The sequence below is a fragment of the Telmatherina bonti genome (assembly GCF_933228915.1).
Source record: "Telmatherina bonti genome assembly, chromosome: 3".
Taxonomy (NCBI): Eukaryota; Metazoa; Chordata; class Actinopteri; order Atheriniformes; family Telmatherinidae; genus Telmatherina; species Telmatherina bonti.
In genome coordinates this window covers 34,494,539-34,517,350 of record NC_136621.1, presented here as the reverse complement: position 1 = coordinate 34,517,350, position 22,812 = coordinate 34,494,539, and the positions used below count along the sequence as shown (strand labels likewise).

Genomic DNA, 22,812 nt, shown 5'->3' with positions numbered 1-22,812 from the left:
TGACAACATAGTTGTGTTGCCATATTCCTCTTTTCTATTCTAAACTTTAATATTTAATCGAGACCTGGATGAGTCTGAGGTGTCGTTTTCTTTTTTAAAAATATTATTTTGTTTGAGTTTTAGGTAACTACGTTTGTTCCTGTGTTTGTAATAATCTTCCTCACTGTGGAGCAACAGAAGAAAAACTAAGTACTCCAGACCAACAAACTATGAAAATGTGTGTTTATATGGAAGTGGTTGGGCTTTTTGACTCAATTAATCTTGTGTGTCACTAGTCAGTGATGCCATGATGCTCTCTATTTGCGTGACACAATTTCGCATTGCTACAAACCTTTAAATAATTCCCTGTAGTGGCCCACCTTGAGGTGACACAGTGGATTCTTGGGCCCAGCCGAGCCCTGCAGGTGCTAAGGCTTGACCACCAGTCATCAAGCTCCTCCTTTAGTTCTGGCACCAGGCAGGTGCCCTGGTTTCCATTTTCCAGACAAGGTTTCCAAACCATCTGGTTGTCACTCCATCAAGGTCTTTGTGAGAACACTGTCCTTTGGGAGGAGGATCTGTTGTTGTTTAATAATCTGGATTTTCATTCATTCATTTTTCTGAACCGCTTAATCCAATTCAGGGTCGCGGGGAAGCTGGAGCCTATCCCAGCTGGCTTTGGGCGACAGGCAGGGTACACCCTGGACAGCTCGCCAGTCCATCCCAGGGCCACACAGAGAGACGAACAACCACTCCAATAGGCCAATTAACCTAACATGCATGTCTTTGGATGGTGGGAGGAAGCCGGAGTACCCGGAGAGAACCCACGCATACACGGGGAGAACATGCAAACTCCACACAGAAAGGCCACTGACCAAACCCCTCCCCAGCCAAAGAAGGTCCTCCCAGTGACCTTCTTGCTGTGAGGCCACAGTGCTAACCACTGTGCCACCGTGCAGCCAATCTGGAATTTATCAAACAAAATGATCTGATTATGAGATCTGATCTATCTATCTATCTATCTATCTATCTATCTAATAATCTTTTTCAAACGAATGCCAATGAGACGAGTCCCCGTTTTGATGGACGTTTATCTTTGCCTACCAGAGAGCCTATTTTCAGAGGGCAGGTGTTTATAGCCCGGAGTTTGACGGCAGCAAATGTGCGTCTCTGGTTTCGTGGAGTCGCCTTGTGCGCGCTGCAGAGTGCATGGAATGAAACGTCTTAAATCAGGAGGATATTTGTCTTGCAGGGCTGTTCTGGGGAAATCTAGCTGTTTGCAAGTTTGCAAGTAAGTCAGATTTATGGTATTTTTAAAGACTGCTGTTTCAGCGCAAGTTTGTTTGGATGAGTTTGTCGTTCAGTTCACGGTGCTCGTGCACACGAGCTGCGTCTGTGTGCGCGTGCAGGTTTCTTCTCTGAAAATAAATTTAATTTTATTATTATTATGCCGTACATTCCTTAATATTTGTTTAAAAACTGATCCTCTAACAGTGTTTATTTATTTGTCACGTTTTTACTCATAAGCATTTAAAAAGAAATGTGTTGAGATTTGCATTATTATATCACATCAAAGTTTTAGCTTTATTGTTACCACTTGTTTTTTGTTGTGTTTTTTGACAAAAAAAAAAAAAACAAAAACAAAAAAAAAACACATTTCAACCCACTCTTCCTCACAGAGAAGTTTTAGGTCAGCTGAAACTCTGTTTAACTTCATTATTTTACTTCAGTGTTTGGTTCTCACCTGCTTACATGACAAGATCCTTACATCCCTTTTTTTATTTTAGGAATGATGGATAAGAATTCCTCATCAACACCAACGGTCAACACCCAGGAGTCACACTCTGTCCTGGAGGGACCCTCTTGTTCTTCGTCCAGACAAATTCCTCCTCCAGTTGGGTCCAGTAACTCCTCTGCTCCTCAACCTCAGCATGACAAATCAGCAGCTTCATCGGATCCTAAACAATCATTTGATTCCTCTCCCCCATCCACACATGTCGACTCCAAACCAATAGACCCACTCCCTTCCATAGTTAAATCAAAACCTGTGTATCCCATTTCCTCTGAACCTACATCAAAAATGGAATCATCTAAACGCATCTCTCCTGACAAACCAACCCCTCCTCCTTCGTTCAGCATCTCAACCCCTCAAACACCCCAAGTTTCTTCCTTTTCCCAGCTCAGCTCTGCCTCGTCCACATCAACAAGCTCAGCCTGTAACACTCAGAGAGATTCCTGTCCTTCCTCCTCCGCAGATGCCTCTGCGGGGACCACATCTGTCCCTACAAGACGAACCTTTGCTTCTGTGGCCAAGCGGGTGATCATGCAGGAAAGACTTAGAAAAGCAGAAGAAGAGGATGCCAAAGAGGAAGAGGGTGAGAGTGAATCCCTTCGCTTTAAGTTCATGATGAAATGATGCTTTTGAGCTTTAGGTCAACGCTGTGTTGAGGCGAAAAGGTGAGATGGGTGTGTCTATGTGAAGCAGAACATGTAAACATCACTCTGGAACCACATTCGACAGTTGCTAGGTAACTGTCCCCCATCTTACGGGGACAAAATGGGCTGCATCTTTGTAGAGAAAGTACTAAAGAACAAGTAACATTTAAATAAACTACAGTGTAGTTTTTAAATTATATACAGCAAAAGGGTGTGATTACCAGCTACTATTACTCACACTACCAGTCAAAAGTTTGGACACGCTTTCTCATTAGATTCAAGTGAAAAGCATTTCCTAACTTTTGCATGGTGGTGTACATCACAACTTATCTGTCATATCAGTGAATGTTTAATGATCAAAAGAATTTTACGTACAAGTTTAGCATGAAACACATAGTTACGGTGTCTGTCAAGGGACAAACACACAGACAGTTTTCCAGCTGCAGGTCTTTGTATGAAACAAAGTGGCTTCAGTCCAGCCTGAAATGTCTGATAAACTGAGATGAACCCTAACAACTATTGGGTTGATTGATTATAAGTCTTCAGAAGATTTGTGTTTTAAGAGTTGACAAAAATCTTAATAAATCTTTAAAGATTATATTTTAAAAAATAGTCCTTTTTTTTCTCACAAGTAAACACAGCTTTCTGAAATTGTGGCACAGCGCACCACAGAGACACCAGATATGAAGCCATGAATTAACAGTTCTGCTCATATCTGCTGGTTTTAAGGAAATAATCAGAGCAAAAGGCTTTTTAATACAAAACTATGGAAGTCAACCACATTATTCGGCTTATTTTTTGTCTGTATATTTTTCTTGAAATCTTCCACAGCTTATACCACTCCTTTCTCTTTCTAACACTTCTTGTCTTCCCACTACCCGTCTATCAAGTGTCTTTATTCTTAGAGCCATAATTTTCCACAGCTGTTGCTGTACCTTTATATTTTCTCATCTGATTTTTTTTCTTTTATAAAATTACAAAGCAAACCATTTTTAGTAGCCAAGCCAGCGTTGGTTTTTCTAGTGCAGTGTTTCTCAATTCCATCCTCAGGCCCCCCTGACCTGCATGTTTTGTAGGCAACCCTACTTTAACACACCTGAATGAAATAAAGGCTTGTTAACAGGCTGAAAGGAACTTGATGAGGAAGTTTAATAATCTGACTCAGGTGCTTTGAAGGAGGAATGTGTCTAAAACATGCAGGGCAGGGGGGCCTGAGGACTGGATTTGAAACACTGCTCTAGTGGACAAATTTTCCAAAGCCATAACCAAGCCCTGTTGTTTGGTTGGGGACAATTTCCTCTTTCTAACACCAAATGGTGTGGATATAGGCTTAAATATAGCAGATTACATTTATTTTATTTGGTTTTCCCACCAGCCTACTATTTTAATATGTAGTCATTTTGCAGACACTTTTATCCAAAGCGACTTACACCCCTCAATAGGCACATCGGGGGGCAACTTGGGATTCAGAGTCTTGCCCAAGGACACGTCGGCACATAGTCAGGGAAGCATGGAATCAATCTCCCAACTTTCCAGGTGAAAGACAGCTGGTCTTCCTCCTGAGCTACAGCCACTATTATTATTACCATTTATTCACCTGTCAAAAATCACAATCTGTGTGATGCTCCTAAAATCTGGGAACGCTGAGGATGCTGGAAAGGTTCTGGGGTTGTAATCTGTTTGGCCGTTTTGTGGTTGGTTGGTATAGTTGTTTAAAATCTTTCTTATTATATTCATTGCTTGTATGACACCATTAGCTGCAACACATAAAACAAAATCACATGGCAAGGTTTGGGCTTCATGCAATGACTAGCACTGTTTTATACTGTGGAATATCAGTGACTCAACATTTCTCCTCATCATCCAAGTTCTTTATAAAGATCTACCCAGCACCTTTATACTCCTATGACATCAGTAAATTTGGGCACCAATTCACTTCTAAATAACTCTTAAAACTCATTCTAGTACACAGCAAACTAATAGAACGTTATTTTACTATTTGCTCATATCTTCCCATTCTTCAACTTCCCATATTTGCAGGTTTTTTTGCACAGAGAGCTGATAGTGATGAGATAAAACATGGTTCTGAGTCCTCTTCTGAAATGTCCCATGTTGGTAAAACACAGCACCATGGAAGGGAGGGCTGAATTTATGTTACAGTCAGCAGAAGAGTTCATGCTGGAATCAAAATCATATCATAATTCCTGCTTTACGTCAGCTCAATAAAAACCTTGGGCTTCCCTGGTTGTCCATTCCTCCGTGTTTTGTGGAAGAGCTGCTGACACATTCAGAAGCAAACAGAAAATTAAATTTCTAGTTTTTGACTGGAAAAAACTGGGGGAAAAACCAAAAACAGCTTCTATAAATCTCAGATTTCTTTGTCACATAGTAAGATAGAGGATCATTAGTTCATATCTTTAAAAATTACATAAAAGTAAAGTATAAAAAAAAAAAAAGATTTTACATAATTATATGATGTATATATCTTATTTTGAGAATTTCCTGTTAATATAATAACAATATAAAAATCTCTAAACAAGTTTGTTTCAGGTTCTTACTTCCGAAGTACAGAGAATTCACTGTGTTTTGACTTTAGGTTTAGGTGGAATAGGAAGAATTATGGTACTTTAAGCTGCAGGATTGACACAAAAATCTTCCTTAGATTTGGAAAACACATTTCCAGACCTTAAGAATTCTTTATAAAAAAAAAAAAAAAAGAAGTTTCAAAGGAGTTTTGTAGGAGATTTTGAGCTGGTGCAGGTAACTTCAGACACCCATATATGTCCACTAACACAGACTAATAAACCATTTTCAAGATTTTTTGTCAATTATTCGAAGAATCTCGAACTGAATTTAAACTTTGTATCTAACCAACCTTTCATTTCAGAGCGCCACTAGTACGTGATATTACTGCGTACAAGAACCTGAGACGTTTCATGTGAAGAGGCTGAAAGGACACTGAGGACAGAAACGGTTTTGAAAGTTCATGCTATCAACAAGTACTAGTGTGACATAAGTCCTAAGAGTTGCTTGTGCTCCAGCGTCTTGTCAGAAAATGTTTTAATGGACAGGCAGATACAGGCATATTTCAAACACGTATGCTCTTGCATCGACTCCACCTTTGACATTTTTGTTCTGCTCAAGTTACTGCAAATGTTTCAGAGGGGTTTTGACCACCAAGACTCTGAAGTTAGTGTGTTTAGAAATCAGAGTCCTAGTGCTCCTACAGTAATGTAATCAGGCAGAAGTATTTTGAATTAAAATGTTTTACACATCAGAACAATCATTCCATGTTAGCTAAGCACAAACCAGTCCAGAATGCAGCTGCAGTGTGCAACCATCTGGGCTGTTTTTCATGGTTCTTAGACTTTTTATCTTTCATTTGAAAGGCTATAAAAAAAAAAAAAACAAGGATTTTATTAGCTCATTTAATCATAAAGTTATATTTGATGGATAGTGACTCTTCTCTTTTGTCAGATGAGGAACCAGAGGAGGAGCTGAGTGTGGAGCAGCTGCAGGAGAGGGCCAAAGCTGGTGATGCTCGAGCTCAGACCCAGGTGAGTGAAAGCCCAGACTGCCACTTGGCATTGTTTTGTGTCCTGCTGGGTGACTCAGTTCGGGTGTGAGGGGGTTTGTATTTTCTGACGCCCAGAATTTGATCGCAGGATTATGATGTAATACACTGATGTATCGACCACACTATGAAATGATGAAGAAAACAGGTGAACGGGTGCTACAGGTGAAAAATCTGCATTTAAGACCCTTCATGTCTGAGAGGGGAAATTCCTAAGTGCCTAGTCAGGCAGCTTTGAAATCCTTAGACTAGATGACATGCATTCATCACCTAAATAAAGAAAGGGTGTGTGAGTGCAGTGAACATGCAGCTTTAGCAGAGCACAACTTGTTCCAATCTTCTTTTATTCGTCAAAAGATGAGCTACACTATGCAGGAAATGTGCACCAGTATTACTTAACTTTATACTTGTATCCTGTTATGAGGACTTTTATATCAGTATAGCAAAGCTTTGACAAGACTCAGTTTGAAACATTTACTGTGTTAAGCAGTATCAGCATAAATACCACACATGCAGAAGTCACTTCAGGTGAAAACTAACCTCTTCCTGCTAAAATAGGCACATTTGAGGATAAAAGTGTGGGAAGGAAGTTGTGTAATGATGGTCAAAATTAGAAAAGAGTCACTTGATATGGCACTGGGGCCCCAGCTGCCCGTGTTAGTCAGCCATGACAGGAACACTGGCAGCAACGAGAAGGCAGAATTATGGATTTTGTTGTCATGTGTGACTGGAACTTCACCAGATCTGCTTTCTACCACAGAAATCCTGCTAGAAATCCACTTAGCTTATGAGGTTTTCACAGGAAATCTGTGAAAGTACACATGGATTTCATTTTTGTACATTATTAACATCACTTGCATTTACGTTCTCATGTGCAAGTATGCATAAATCAATCTGAAATATTTGTACATAATTTTGTTGTTATTTACATTTTCCACATCAACCCAGCATTTTTGGAAACTCGATTGTATATTGTTTTGCCATTCAAAGAAATACAGTTGTGCTCAAATGTATTCATCCCCTTTCATTAAAGAAAAGGCTGAATTTACAACAGTCACTCAAATAACTGGAGACTTAAAAAAAGGAAATTATAAATGGTCTTATTTTCTTTTTTTTAAAAAAATATTTCTATTAAACCAGAATTAGAAAATAATGTTGTGATTTTCATAATTTTTTTTTATTTATTATTACTTTAGTCAATTTCAGCTTATTTTTCCAGGCAGCTGTTTTTTCCTTCTTTAATGAAAGGGTATGAATAAATATGAGCACAACTGTACGAATCTCACTTTTTCCTTCTCCACTGTGTGTCAGTTGGGTCAGCACTACCTGGTTCTGGCTGAAGAGAAGGACGGAGAAATGAACAACGAGCAGGCTGTCAACTGGCTGATTCAAGCAGCTAAACAAGGAAGAAAAAGTGCAGCGAGACTGCTTCAGCACTGCTGGATCCAGAAAAAAGGTTGGAGTTTGTCAAATGCATCTTTCCTCTGTGACTTTACGGAAGCAGTTCCTTAACAGTCTTCCATCTCTGAGTAGGAATCACGCCGAAGAACGAAGCTGATGTGCGCAAGTTGTCGACAGAGAGTAGGTTTGAACTGGCAGTTCGCAAAGCCGCCATGATGATGTACTGGAGACTCAACCCAGACAGGAAGACAAAGGTGGCTGTGTCAGAGATGCTGCAAAATGTCAGCCAGGTCAACGCAGTGCCGGGTAGGAGGCACACACTCACAGACATGTGGAGAAAGCTTCCAAAATAACAAGTGTTTTTGCACAGTGACAACAATCCTCGGTGGTGTACTGCACGCTGCATGCTCCGACGTGATGGTCCCATACGCTCTCAGTGTTTGCAGCTGTCTTACTGAGCAGTGTCAGATTACAGGCTGGTATTAATGGGGATGGTTTGTAACTCACTGATGTTGTGATTGCTGTTCACCAACAGGGGTTGCTGCAAACAGGATCCCTGCCCCAACCTCAGGCCAGACCCAGAAAGTGTTGGAGAGCATGGTCAGCAGTGACTGTAGGTACAAAAGGACTGAGATAGTGGCACAAAATGAGAGAATACTTTATACATAATTATCTGCTTTCTACCCTAATAGCCAATAAGATGGTTGACCTGGATGATTTTGTTGAGATGACTAAACAGTACGCACAAGGTATTGTCCCAGCTGTTCCAGGCCAGGCCAAGACTGAAAGACCTGCATCAGGTTACACTGGCAAGGAGGTACAAATTCCCACTCAGCAAAACCGGTCAGAATTTCTCATTAACAGGATTCTGTGGTTTTGTATTTTCTATGTTAACAATTAAATGTAGTGTTTAGGGCTGTATGGCGTAAATGTGTTTGTGTCTGTATGTTAAAGACTGAGCCAGTTCCATCAGGATACAAGAAGATCCACAAACATTCATGGAGTATCGGATGCAGTGGGATGCTGGACACCAGGCAGACTGGTGCCATTAAAAAGGCCATGGACATGAAATCACGTTTAATGGTATTCTGGTTCTGTAGCTGGAAAAGCACATATATTAAAACCTTTTTTTATTATATTATATTATATTATATTATATTATATTATATTATATTATATTATATTATATTATATTATATTATATTATATTATTTTGTTATATTATAATATTATATTTTGTTATATTATTATATTATGTTATATTATATTGTATTGTATTGTATTATATTATATTAGACTTTCTTTTTGTTTATATCCACATCTGTGTCGTACCTCCAGATGTTGCAGTACCCACTGCATGCAGTGCTCGAAATGAAGGAGCGCCTGATCGACTGGACGTCGCGAGCTGGTGTCGTGTGGCTCAGTACGATCATCCCCACACAGCACGTCAACGCCCTCATTTTCTTCTTCATCATCAGCAACCTGACAGTCGAACTGTTTGCTTTCGTCATCCCTCTGCTTGTCTTCTACCTCTCCTTCGTCTCCATGATCATCTGCACTCTGCGAGTTTTCCAAAGCAGTAAGGTGAATGTTTTCTGATGGTCTTTGGTTAGAATAATAAAATATCATGGCCAATAAGATAGATATACTTTGTCTTGGTTTTGTTGCCCAAAAATGTAATGAATGAATGAACCTTTATTGTAATCATACATATTAGCCAGTTAAAACACTTGTTAATGTAATGTGTTTAATATGACTAATTAGTTTGTATATAAACATATTTCATTGAGAAACTAAATTAATTTCCCCATTAAAGCCCTTTTTTTATGTTTGAATCATTTTGGATTTGCTTTTTTTCCAGACTTGGGAGAACTTCAGAGCTCTGACATCTCTGCTGACACGTTTCGAACCTGGTCTTGATGTGGAGCAAGCAGAGACCAACTTTGGCTGGAACAACCTCGAGCCATACCTTTATTTTATCTTGTCTGTATTCTTTGTCATTTTCTCCTTCCCTGTTGCGGATAAGAAATGGATCCCTTGTTCTGAGCTCTCCACTGTGGCCATTTTTTTTACTGCGGTCAGCTACAACAGCCTCAGCCCAACCGCTGTGACCTACGCACGCCGGGCCATGTTTATTGAGGTATCAAACTTAAGTGATTTGTATGACTTTAGGATAGGGACTTGCATACTTTTTATACTTACAGAAAATACACTTGTGTTATATTCAATAATAATAAATAATTGTAGTTTTTTTTTTTTTTTTAAATCAATTGATTTTCCATCAAATCCTGGAAGTAATTCTTCTCTATTTGTCCCAATTTTGTTTAAAAATCAAGCTAGAAACACTTGAAATGTTCCATCATGCAACATTTTGATTTAATCTTTACTTCATTCAGTTCAATTTTTTAATAGTGTCAACAAACATCTCAAGGCACAGACGCTGTAATTCACTGCAGTCCAATTAAAACATCCATTATGTGATCCACATTAGTCCAGTTTGTAATAACTGTGTTCAGATAAGTCAGCTGATATCAAATAATTGCCCCAGTTAAGGAAACAGTCTGCTTTTTTTCTATAATTATCCTTTTAGCATCACAATGGTGTAAGATATATTGCAGAAGTGCAGATTGAGTACTTCTATAAGGGGTGGGAAGATCAAATCAAAAAATCGGAAATCGGGATTTTTTTTTTGCTTCACAATTTCAAAATTGATTTTTTTTGGGGGGGGATAAAAATAGATTTTTTTTTTCAATCAAATAAAATATAATCCATAATTAATTTTTTGCCATTTTTATTGTTTTTATTGATCTTTTAACTTGTCTTCTTGGGCATTATATCATCAGAATGATGGTCTGGCTACTGTGTTTTTTTTCTTAACTGAAATCAAGAAAAGTGACAAGCAAAAAAAAAAAAAAAAGTTTTGTACATTTATTTTGTTTTTAATCTACAAAAATGAGCAGTATCGAAGAATTGTGAGAATTGCAATTTAAATCGAAATGGCACCCAAAAATTCGGAATTGAATCGAATCGGGACAAAAGCATATCGTCACAGCCCTAATTTCTATTATGAGGATTATTGATTTAGAGGTTTAGTACAAAAACATCTAGATTATCACTGTGCTTACTTCAACTCAGGTAGCATCAAATCTGTGCTGTCTGACCCAATTACTGCCGGAAAACATGACGGTGCTTCGCTTCCTGGGGCGCACCTTCACCACGCTGCCACTGGGGGAGTCCGTGGTGCTGAAGCTGAGCCTGCCCTGTCTCTTGTATATTTACCTGTTCTACTTGTTCTTCAGGTAAGTAGTTCTTTATTTTTATTCCTAGACATATTGTTCACTTTCAACACAGTACTTGTAAGGTGACCTCCCCCCCCCCCCCCCCCCCCCCCTCTTTCGTTCCTTCCTCAGCATGGCAAGAATACGTGGTTTCCGGGGAACTTACTGCTTTCTGATTCCATACCTAGTGTGCTTCATGTGGTGTGAGTTCTCAGTGGTCCTCCTCCAGAATTCCTCTGCTGTGGGTTTAATCCGCACTTGCGTGGCTTACTTTCTCTTCTTGTTCGCGTTGCCTGTTCTGGCGTTCGGTCTTGCCACCATGCTCTTCATCCAGCTCTTTAAGTGGTTCCTTGGACTAGAACTGACAAAAATGGTTGTGACCCTTGTGGTGTGTGCCATTCCTGTCACCCTGCAGCTTTGGACTCGGTACAGCATGTCTATTCTGGATATCGTCCGATCGCTGACCCACCGCGGCCCCGTCAAATTAATATTACTTTGTACTTCTATGGCGATCCTGTTTTTCTCAGTGTACGTGTACCATGCAGAGGGACAGAAGGTGTACAACTCCACCTTGACCTGGAACCAGTACAGTCAGGCTTGTGGGCCCCCTGCCTGGGAAACCAAAGGCATGGCCCACACACAGATCCTCTGTGGACACCTGCATGGACACAGAGTCACCTGGGCCGGACGTTTCAAACACGTCCGTGTAGCCGAGACGGAAAACGGGGCACAGTCTGTCATCAACATGCTGCCAGTGTTCATGGGAGACTGGCTGCGCTGCTTGTATGGTGAGACGTATCCCAAATGCGAGCCGAAGAATGCAACCTTTTTAAACCGCTCGGCTGCAGAAGTAGCCGCCAGTTCTGCGACGGCTGCCGTCCCGCTGCCCGTGCTGCTTCAAATGCAAGAGGAAGAGGAGTTGTGTCAGGTCAAGGTTCTGGCCAAACACACCTGCCATGTCAAGCGCTTTGACAGCTACCGTTTTGAGGTAACAATGGGGATGATCAAGGATGGAAGTCCAGAGGCAGAAGACCCAGCCATGGATATAATCCTAATGGCCAGCCACGAGTTTCGACAAGTTCTGCTGAATCTGGATCCTGGTCATTTGGTGGAGTTTAGCACAAAACTGGAGGGACGTCTGGGAGCAAGAACTCCAGCTTTTGAGCTGAAGGCTATCCACTGTCTGGATTGTGTCCCGTCTAAGCTGACTGGAGGCAGGCAGGTGAAGATAGAGCGAGACTGGAGGCGTACCACACTGAAAGCCTTCAAGTTTGCCTTTGATTTTTTCTTTTCACCGTTCCTGTCAGCAAAACTCCCCACCTAAGGAGAAAAATTAGAAAGAAATCAGGACATTTCTTAACCTCATCTTCATCCTCTCCCTTATGATGTGATTTTAATAATCCAAATTCAGTTTAAATTAAGTTTTACATATTGATCTAATATAGATCTGTAGATTTTGATTGTGCAAAGACGTTTCATCTTCGCAATGCATGAGTTTATTTGTATTTAGAAATTGAATGTGTATACTGTGAAAATCTTTGCATGTACAGGACCTCTATATGTTTTTGCAATTGTTTTTTTTTAAATCGGAAAAAAAGCTTTTTTTTCTTAGGACAGAGATATTCTTTAAATGAATCATATGTCAGAATAAACAACTTTCATCATAATATAGAAACAGTTATAATCATTTTGGTTTTGGACACTGGAGCAAATTTAGAAAAGAAACAATAAAATAAAGAGTTTAAATAGAAGGGGGATTCAATCATATTTCCAAATTCTAAGGAATTTACTGTATTGAAATCAATGTTAATTACAGAATAGCAATATTTATATGACTTTGGTTCTGCTACAGACGAGTCAGTCAACAACCTTTTGGTTTCATATCACTGACACAGGTGTGAGTGATACAAGTCAGCTGAAGTCCCATTTAGTTGCATTAAACACCAAACTGGGAGTTGAAATAATTTTTTTTAATCTGCAAGCATTTGTATCTTTCAAAGAAACTCTTTCAGTCATTGCTGAGCATAAAAAGGGGTCTTGCATGCAGAAAATTTACTGCTAAAGGCTTTTGCACCAAAAGAAATATGTTCCACATCATTAAAAACTTCAAGGAGACGTTCAGCGGTGGTGGGGAAGGATTCAGGACATCCACTGAGAATCTTTTGGTTGCTGAGGAGTCAGCTAAATTAGGTTACCATTGGTGCAGGACCTGGAAAATCCCCAGATCTTCATCCCATGGAGAGCTTGTGGGCAAATCCAGCTGGAAAAATAAAACTCAAATTTGAAAATGGATCACTTTTACTCCGGATTTGGCTCAGAGGCTGATTTTTTTAATGTCTGCAGTGACTGCCGGATGTTTTCTTCCTGTTAAAGGGGAGTTTTTTTCCTTCCCACTGTCGCCGCTTGCAGCTCAGGATGGGGGATTGGATCGAAGTCATGACTCAATGCAATCAGTTGGTTTCTATTATAGGATATGTATGAATTGGCTCAAAGTGATGTGTATGTTGATTCGTGTATGTAAAGTGCCCTGTGACAACATTGTTGTGAAGTGGCGCTATACAAATAAAGTTGAATTGAATTGAATTGTTTAGATAAGTTAGTTGTAAAAATGCTTGGACTGGTACCTCACCAGAGTCCACTTTTTTTTATATTAGTTTCATGGTGGATTTGTTTTGGTATTGCAGCCTCTAATGGGCTATTTACCTTTTATTTAGAGCTCTTTGGACTGTGTTGTCTTTTTGCTGCACAGCTTCCCAATGTGAAAGTCACAGGTGGATTTTAATTGGTAGAGAAATAACAACAAAGCATTTACGTGTTTCAGGTCCCTGAAAAAGACAGTTTGTATTTTAAAGAAATTCAATTCACAAACCACCACTTTCAATCTTACCTGTTATATAAACAACATGAAATATTTTTATGAGTTTTACCAGTGTCCAAAAATAATGTACATTGATGTAATAATCTTTTCTTTTTCCTTACTTTCTAGTCTTCTGATATCTTAGTCCTAATCAGTTCACATTACTTTTTGTAAGCACAGATTTAATATTTTAAGGTTTGCAGTAAGTCTGCCAAAAATAGTTTGTGCCACAAAGTCAGACATGAGAGATGACATAACAGATGTCCAGAGATTAATATATCAGTACATAATGTTTGGCCAAACCCCTTCCACATTTACATTTCCCCCCCTTTTGTTGACAGCATCTCTTGCATTCAAAAACTTTTGGACTTTTTTTTTTTCATTCCAAACTGAGTAATTGATATCAGTTGAAGTGGTTTGTTTTGTTGTTTAGTTTGTTTCTGATGTCATGAAGAAACATTTATGTTAAAAGCTGAAAATAAAATAATGTGTTTCCAAACATGGAAACAAAGGTTACGCTGGGATTTTGAGTTTTTGAGATGAAAAGTAAACAAAGAGAATGATTTTCTATTTGTTTGTGCAGACAAACAGACATAAACAGTCAAATCCAGACCGTCTCCTGACTGTATTGTCAGGAAGCTGACACATTTTTACATGTGGACATTGTTAAACAGTCATAAACCATGTTTAAATGTAACCTTTATGTATGGTAATTACTGCTTATATACTGTGAATGTGAGTGTGTTTTTATTATGCGACAGTTAATTGGGCTGCCAATTATTATTAAAGTGTTATTAAAATCTCTTATGGGGGGGGGTTATTTAATCTGAGGAACAAGAAGTGTATTTACATGATCATATAACAACAACCACAAATTAGAAATAGTTAAGATGGTATAAATGAACTGATAGTTCTGCCTGTTTCTGTGTGGGACATCCCAATACAAACACCAGACCAGCTCATCATCTGATCCTTCTTCCTACTCAGACAGCGCTGATGTGCAGACATGCAGTCAATGTTGCCATAACAGAGCAGTACATAAGCAGATAACACTGATATGATCTCACAGAGTTGACAGAATTAAATCAGGTTTTAAATTGAATCTAAATCATGAACATATTAATGAAATTTACGAAACTGATGACATGTTAAATGATTCATTTTTATTCCCTCAAAAAATCATGTCAACATCTGACATTTGTTGGTCATTAAAGTAAATTATAAGAAATCTGTTTATCCACTTTTCATTGAACCCAAATGTCTTGTTTAAGTAAGTAGAATCAAATTAGTTTCAATTCAATTTTCACTTGTTCAAAGCGAAACTAAAATCAATGCTTGTATCTGAAATTATACAAGCATTGATACACACATTGACACTTTTGTTAATTTTTTCAATAGATTTTGGGCCTTTGTGGCCTTTTTGTCAGCGTAGTTTGACAGGAAAAAGGTGGAGGGGGGGCATGTGGTCTGTGTCCCTACCACATTTAGGGACACTGACATAAAAAAGTCCAACACATTTTCATCATATTTTTATATAATTTTATTAATGCACATTCCTTTCATTCACCTCATTTGTGTTAGGTTTTTGTACTCTTAGATTTACTTTTTTCTTCTTTTTTTTTAAAGTATGATAGATATACACGCAAGTAGCACTGAGTAATGGCAACATGCTGCTGCTGCTGTGATCCGGAACAAAAGTCCTACCTCTGGTTTTATGTGATGGTGGTTATGATGCGATTAAAACTGGCTAAACTACACTTCACCTCTGGAGGCCTGAGCTCTGCTGGATGCTTTTGGTGGCCGGTTACTCTGCAAACGTTTCTCTTATAGGTTGTTATATTTGTTTCGCCCTGTGTTAAACCAATTAGAGCGATAATGTGTCTGCATTCAAGAAAAAGGAGGAGAAATCAGACGGCTGAAACAGATTTGGTGATAATTTCACCTTCGACTGAGATTTAAGGTTTACATGAGTGAACCACGAGCGCCCCATCAGATTTTAGATCTTGAAAAGGTGCGATGAGAAGCTCCACCTATTAACCTCTTTCTTTACTGATTACAATTGGAATCTGGACCACTTAACAGTAATTCCATCAGGACCAAGGTCACAAAGTACTTTACTGTAAGCAATGCAATCCTATCAAGCAGTTCGGTCCAACAATGGCGTCCCCTTAAAGCCGCGCACCTTCAGCTTTCAGTGTCCCACTCCAGAGTAGCGTGTAGCATTGTGAGGTATACGTAATGACAGCTGTGATACAGTATGAGAAATTCACTTGACGTTATAATTTGGACATGAAAAGACTTTTCAGTGACTTACATAAAGAGATATTGCACTGATGATCACCTCTGACCCTCAAACACACTCGACACAAATGGAGCCATTTAAATGAGCTGAATCAGGGCTTTCGTTTATAAACGATGTGCATTTTTTCTCCTTTGGGTCTGAAAACCCTTATCAAAATGTGCTTACTCATCATAAAATGAACTATGTTCATTTCTGTTCTGCACACAGAATCCCAAGTAACCTTTTTTTTTTGTCTTTTTTAATGTTTGAACACTAATTTGCCAAGCAAACATTGGTGAACTCAACTTTAACAAAGAGCCTTCCTTCATGATTCAACACGTATGGATGTAGATTGTAGACACCAAATTCTTCATATACTGAAATTAGAACCAAATACACTCTGTAGCTAGCAATAACCATCTATGGATTGCTTCACATAGAAATCGCTCGATTCCAAAATGTTTCCATAAACGAGATCTTAGGCTCATTTATGTTGCTCTCAGCAAAATCTGCCGACTTTCTGGAACCAAAGCGCTAGAACTTGAGAAAAAACAAAGAAAAGGAAATAAGTACAGAATATTTACAGCTGAGTGTAAAAGATTGTGTGTGACCTGTAGAAGAAAAGCTCATGTTTTAAAGCAGAAATACTACTGCACTGCCCTTATTAGTGCTATTATTGCAAAGTGAATAGGGCAAAGATTATGGGTCAGTTATGCGTGCAATCTCCAGGAGCACTGCTCTGAAGGAGGGATTCAGCTTTTGCTCAAAAGCGAAAAAGAGGAAATTATGTTGTGAGGAACTATACAACAACACCACATTCCACATTTCCACATTCGAAATGCTTAGATGTTGATGCTTTGTCTGGTAAAGTCATCTCAGCTGTCTCAAGTATGCACGTTTTGCAGCATCAGTAACTTGTTCTCTGATGCTAACTAGCACTTCGCTGTCTTTTTGTAGTGAAAAGAGAACATTAGTGAGCGGTGAAGCATTGTGTGATCAACAGTACTGAGTCACTGGAGATGGAGAGGTGTCCCTGCACCTCATTCACTGCCCCTAACTTGGGAAATTGATGCAAACATCTTCAAAAAGTGGGAAAAGAGTGCAGAAAAACATGTCCTGATGGCCACAGTCTTGGAAAAAAAAATGATTATACACCTTCCATGAAGATCAAATAAGTTAGATATAATAAATAGTCTTGCAATTTTGTCATTAATCTGATCTTAACAGGCTGCATATCTGTATGTTGTGATGCAGCCTGACATAATGTTCTCTTAAAAGCTCTCAGTTCCACATTCAAATATTTGTGAGTTTTTAATTCAGTAACATTTAGATAAAATTATTCCGTCCTCCAAAGTTCTCGTCACTGCGTCTCGGCATTGACACGGTCCTGAAAGATGTACAAGTTATTTGTGGCGGCTATAGCGATTATATTCTCAGACGGGTGCCAAGCCATGTGCAAGATTTTCTTGGTGAAGTCCAGGCTGTCGACGCCCACATCGCCACGGCGACGCTTGCCACCGGTATACACACGGCGGGTGCGCAGCACAGCCCGAGGCTTGCTGCTCTCCCGCCAAGCCTCAAGGGTTACGCCTCGGCCCGTCTCCCTGTCAAACATCCGGAAGAAGCTGTTGTACGCCCCCGTCATGATCACACTGGATCAGAGAAGAGGAAAGGATGAATGGCAGGATGAAGACTTAGAAAAGGAAATCAAAAACTAAGGGCAGTAGGATTGATTTGACATCTGCAAAGCTTGTCTCTGACATTGATTTAAACGTCAGGGAATGGCAGAGGAAAGGCATTAAGAAAATCCCAGTAAGCACAGACAGGATCACCTACGTAGCTTTCAAATGCACTTGCATATACTGTTCATTATCCATTCCCAGCAGCCACTTACTTGTCTGAGCTGTTCCAGACACACTCAAACTTGTCAAAGATGCAGTCGTTCTCATATAGGGAGCACAGCTTACTCCTCAGGTATTCGTGGACCTGGAGACGGAGTGGAGAGTCAGCTTTAGTTTTCTGAGAAAACTTCTGTAACACTGCAGGGGTAGAAAATCTACGTGAATCCCAAACGCCTCCTTGTTTTGCTCATGTAATGAGGCACAGAATATCCAGTGGCAGTACCCAAAAGAAAAAAACAATTCATGCAGTTTAGTTTAATAACGAAGGACTTTACTATAGTTTAAAATAAAAAGATGCATTTTGAACTCAAGAAAAGACATGAACAGCACTATCTTACTTGGTAGGTTTCTACTGGGCCTTTGTCCATATTCAGGTCCCACACCTTTGCGGTGAGGTAGTCTCTTGTCAGCAGGTAGCGTCCACTGTGGCTGAACTTGACATCCGACACAGAGGAAATAATCTCTGAGAAGAAGGAACGGCTCCCTGGATCCTCAGGCTCCTCGAAGACTGATCAGACACACAGTGGTTAGTTGCATTTCAGTGATTTCAAATGTCATTACAAATAAAAGGCTCATAGCTCACGTTTGGTGTGTTTATCACAGAGTGCCGAAGCTCTCATGTCACAGAGGCGCAGGGTTCCCTTGCTGCTGCTGTACACAAACAAGTGGCAGTGCTGAGGATGGAACTCTGCAGCTGTTATCACCTCCGTCAGATCCTCCATGTTGGCCGGTTTGATGTCAACAATATCTGAAAAGAAGCCCCATAAAGGAACAAAACATCTAGGGATGGCTGCATTTATGCTCTCAAACACGCCAATTTCAAACGACTTTCTCATTTTTCAGTCCGATTCAGTTGTTTCGTCATGCCAAAGTTCATAATCACAACCAAATAATGCGCCCCTCCCATCCTCCACTATGCATGCACACTCTGCTTCTCACTTTGTTCTATTTGTGGTAGTCCTATGTGGTTCAGTAGAAAGTGTACTGCTGAGTAAATTATTTAGGCTCGTCTCCTCCATGGATGCTTCTACGATTTTCTGGGTCAGCTTCCATTTGAATGGAAAACACTAACGGCAGCCAGTGTAGCATGCTCCAGCCTGAGCTGAACACACACTTCAGGGCAGTGCACATCTCTCGCGCTGAAACATATCAAATCATACAGTAGTTATGTACTGCTTGCTTTAGGCTTTAAAGATGGATTAAGAAGAACACAAGTGAATTTTGTTTGTGACAGAATAATCTACAAAACTCTGAAAGATGTGGAAGAAATATTGCCACACTTACAGCTGTTTGTGGTTTACATGCAACCAAAGTATCATCACATTACATGCATTTTCTTTGGGGAAAATATTTAGATATATGTGAATATATTTGAACTTGATTGACATGAACTTGTGGATTTTTCTTCTGGTTGCAGAAATTTATTTTTAACCATTCAAAGAGAAGCGAAAGATCTTACTTCCGTGCAGGTTTGGGTATATTATACTCTGTGACACCTGAGAAGCATCGCCCACAGTGATGGATCGAGCAACAGACAAATACTGAGCAAAGACAAAATAGGAGATGATGTTTATGATCCTAGTATTAAAACAGAAAACAAAAGGATGATAAAAAAATGTCCGCAGGAGTTCCAAAGGATACTAAAACTGCGGTCTGTGATGCCCAGGTGCCACATATTGATCCGGAGGTCATCGGCAGACAAGTAGGTTTCCCCATCGCTGTTGACAGAGATGGAGTTGACATGGTAGGTATGTCCATTTGAGAATACCCTCCTGGGACGAACCTCCACCATCAGATCTGTTGGTTTCAGCACTGGCACCTTACACAGAGACATGTTGAAGATTGAAGGTAAGAAAAAAAGAAAGTGTTGGGAATGCAACAAGGAAGACAAGAAAGGGCATCAGAGGACACCAGAGTCAGCATTCACCCAGAGAAACATCACAAATGTGTAAAAGGCAACCGACAGGTCTGCTCACTGAATGCCAACCTGATCCACAGATGACTGAACAAAATCTATGTGTGCACATGTGTGTCCTTGTACCTGCAGAGAGGTGATGGTGGAAATATCCTTGAGCCGTCCCTCCTCATCTTTCAGGTTGTAGCCTTCTGGTCTCTTGTCTCTCTCACTCACCTTCCACAGTTTAATGGTCTTATCTGAGACAGGAAGCAGGATATTAACATCAGGAATGGGCTTTTGGACAACTCAAACAACTGACAAATGAATAAAAACAAGAAATTTCTTGCAGTCTAAGAAAGCAAGATGATCATTTTAGACTGTTCAGCTGGATGTCATTTCATCCTAACAGGGTAATATAAGATAAAAACGGACTTAATACATTTCAGGATGAGGAGCAAGGTGTTTTTTTAAACTGATCCCCTGCGTGAATATGTCCTTCAAAATTATTTTAAATCCTTTGGTCACATGTCTCTGTAGTATTTCTTGCCATTGGTGGAGAGCAGGAAATGTGCGGCGTTCTGCTGTGGCAGCCATCGGATCTTGTTGATCTTCTCTTCTATCTCCAGACTCTTCAGGTAGTCAAAGTCCGGCTCGTGGCTCTGGAAGGTGCTGTAGACATTGTACTCTCCAGAATCCCCTGTCTCCCCTGCCTCCTCTGACTCCCCTTTAGTCTGAAAAGTGTGACAAAAATGCTATTTTAAATGACAATCTATGTACGTGAACATGATTAAGACTGAGTACTGAGTACTGAGTTGTGGTCACTGAAAAGTAGTCTGACCTCAGTCTCTCTTTGAAAGATGACCACTCGGCCACCTTTATCCCCTGTGGCCAGAAGGTCCCCTGTCTGGTTAAACTCAACCGTAGAGATGACATCAGCTGGTAATAAACAGAGGTAATAAACAGAATCGGGTGAAGAAGAAAGGAGAAGAAGACATAAATAATAAAGCACAAAAGTTGCGAACCAGAGACTCACCTTCAGTGACGTAGTCTCGCAGAAAGGTGTGGTTGATCTTGGGGCTCTCAGCGTCCTCGCCCATCTGAAGCTGAAGGAGGGTGACCCGCCAGTGCGCCCGTCCTGAGAGGAAGGGTCCAATCCGTGATCTCTCCTCCTGCCCAGCCTCCGCCCATGCTGCTAGGGCCTACCAGAGCGGCCTGAAGCAAGGCATCCTGGGAAACCGGCTGGCCAGAATGAGAGGAGGTGTGAGGAGAAGATGAAGAGGGAGGAAACAGGGGTTTATGAAAGAAGAAGGGAAGTGACTAGGAAGAGAGGTGGGGAGCAAAACAGATGGAGAGGCTGGTGATGAAGATGGATTTGGGAAGGAAAGAAGAGCGTTGTCATTAAGTAGGTTGTCAGTACATGCACGTAACATACCAAATGATGCTTAATCATTAAACACACTGGTTGGCAAAGACACGTGTGTAGAAGGCCTCTGGAGCAAATCCTTGTGATGCAGACTGAAGGAACAGAAACACAAATGAAGCCTTGCGTAACCTCCGGATGCATACAGAAATAAGTACAGGATGAAGACTGCATGAGGATCATTCACCCTGTGGTAGTAAATGATCCCAGGGTGTGGTAGTTTTCCCACACACACACACACACACACACATACACATCTCAAATAGATAGTCCTTGACGGAGATCAAAGGAGAATGCGATGTCTTGCCTGTGCTGCAGGAAGGATTGAGGCAGGCCTCAGCGCACCTACCAGTCCGCCTGCTGCTGCTGCTGCTGCTATTCCTGCTGCTGGTGTGTGTGCTTGGTCCTCTGCTGCAGTGTGCTCGGGCAGACCTGTGTGTGTGTGTCGAAAGGAGGGGAGAAGGAACAGAAAAGAGAGAGCAAGGGTGGTGGTGGTATGAAGAGGAGAGGCAAAGGAGGAGAAAAAAGAGAAAGAGAGAGGGATAGCGAGGAGGATGGAAGACCGATGCCTGCTGATGCTGTGGATTCTGTGCAGCATCCACTGTGTCATGGCAGCCTCCTCCTCATGGACCGGCCTATCACAGCGCAGCTGTGACTGGTGGTTCCACCCACTGCAGGTGGTGAGGAGCATGTGGGACCAGCAGAGGGAGCCCTTCAATGCTGAGTGGTCTTAAACTGTAGCTGAACAGGCAGTGTTTGCAAATTCTTTGAGGGCAAAAAAAAATCCATAATTTTCATATAAAAGCATATTTTGATGGTTAAATGTACTTTTTGTTTAAAGACAATGTTTTTGGATTTGTACAAATGACTTCTTACTCATCATAAATGGCAAAACAGTTGTCTTAATTAAAGATTTTTTTTAATTATGCAATAAAAAAAACATAAGGATTTTGGGGCAAATGTTGCTTATTCAGCTAATTTCTGTTACTAGGTGTTGAGCATTTTCTTTAAACCTCACCTTATTCTGCACATGAATCGTGGACTTCCTAACCAACAGCCCACAGAATATCAGGATACAAAACCATAATGAGTCTAGTCCTCTTAACTCTCTTGACCCAAGACAGGGAACAGGTCTATTCCTCCAACACCATAGTAAAGCTTGCAGATGATACTACAGTGGTTGGATGCATCAACAATAACCTCCTACAGACAGGAGGGTGAACACCTGGTCAAGTGGTGTCCCAACAACAAATTATCTCTCAACACAACCAAAATTTGGGTTTGGTTTTTTTTTTTTTTTTTTTGAGCTGTATTGATCATCCTACCAACTGTCATATTTGTCTGCTCAAACTTTTTCCATTTTATTACGATGATGTAAAAGTCATTAAACAACAAGATATGATGAGTGTGCAAAGCTAATTACCTAGAAATGCTGAAGAAAAACTGATCAAAGTTATGACTGGCACAAATCTCAATGCAGTAGTGATTAAAATAATACAACGCAGTAATTAACTCATTTAAAAAAAAATATGTAATTTGCTCTTTGCTTTTCTAAATTTTCATCATGTTTATTTACTAGTAAAATAAAATAAAATAAAATAAAAAATAAAATGAAAATAATAAAATATAATAAAAATAATAAAATAAAATAAAATAAAACAGCCTAAACATTCCACTTTTCCCCTGCCTTGTCCCCCCCAATTGAAAATGTCATAGTCCGCCCCTGCCTATATAAACACATGACGAATGACTAAAGACTTCTGCGGTGTCAGTGTCGACTGAGCCCTA

General features: G+C 40.1%; 2 protein-coding genes across 3 annotated transcripts; one reads left to right on the top strand and one right to left on the bottom strand.

Annotated features, from left to right (window-relative positions):
• The first annotated feature begins 1,147 nt into the window (after positions 1–1,147).
• On the top strand, positions 1,148–14,041 carry wfs1a (Wolfram syndrome 1a (wolframin)). Of its 2 annotated transcripts, XM_079264778.1 has the most exons (12): positions 1,148–1,270; positions 1,767–2,354; positions 5,893–5,972; positions 7,301–7,445; positions 7,523–7,696; positions 7,926–8,003; positions 8,083–8,207; positions 8,345–8,473; positions 8,729–8,974; positions 9,252–9,530; positions 10,526–10,689; positions 10,801–14,041. In XM_079264778.1, exons 2-12 carry the CDS (start codon positions 1,769–1,771, stop codon positions 11,990–11,992), a joined length of 3,198 nt encoding a protein of 1,065 aa, XP_079120904.1. In that variant the 5' UTR covers positions 1,148–1,270; positions 1,767–1,768; the 3' UTR covers positions 11,993–14,041. The 2 variants fall into 2 exon arrangements, with proteins under 2 accessions (XP_079120904.1, XP_079120905.1); XM_079264779.1 differs by lacking the exons at positions 1,148–1,270; positions 1,767–2,354 and adding an exon at positions 2,364–5,414.
• Positions 14,042–17,166: 3,125 nt separating this feature from the next.
• Positions 17,167–20,701, bottom strand: ppp2r2ca (protein phosphatase 2, regulatory subunit B, gamma a; the record flags this gene model as incomplete). Its single annotated transcript, XM_079264890.1, has 9 exons — positions 17,167–17,458; positions 17,701–17,792; positions 18,046–18,215; positions 18,291–18,455; positions 19,349–19,526; positions 19,749–19,861; positions 20,152–20,335; positions 20,443–20,540; positions 20,638–20,701. The coding sequence occupies 9 exons, from the start codon at positions 20,699–20,701 to the stop codon at positions 17,167–17,169; spliced, it is 1,356 nt and encodes a 451-aa protein (XP_079121016.1).
• Positions 20,702–22,812: the final 2,111 nt, after the last annotated feature.

Excerpts from the sequence above, each read along its gene's own strand:
- wfs1a (XM_079264778.1), top strand. The coding sequence starts at position 1,769 with ATGATGGATAAGAATTCCTCATCAACACCAACGGTCAACACCCAGGAG. Across the intron at positions 7,446-7,522 it reads CTGCTGGATCCAGAAAAAAG|GAATCACGCCGAAGAACGAA; the intron begins GTTGGAGTTTGT and ends ATCTCTGAGTAG. Across the intron at positions 8,004-8,082 it reads GAGCATGGTCAGCAGTGACT|CCAATAAGATGGTTGACCTG; the intron begins GTAGGTACAAAA and ends CTACCCTAATAG.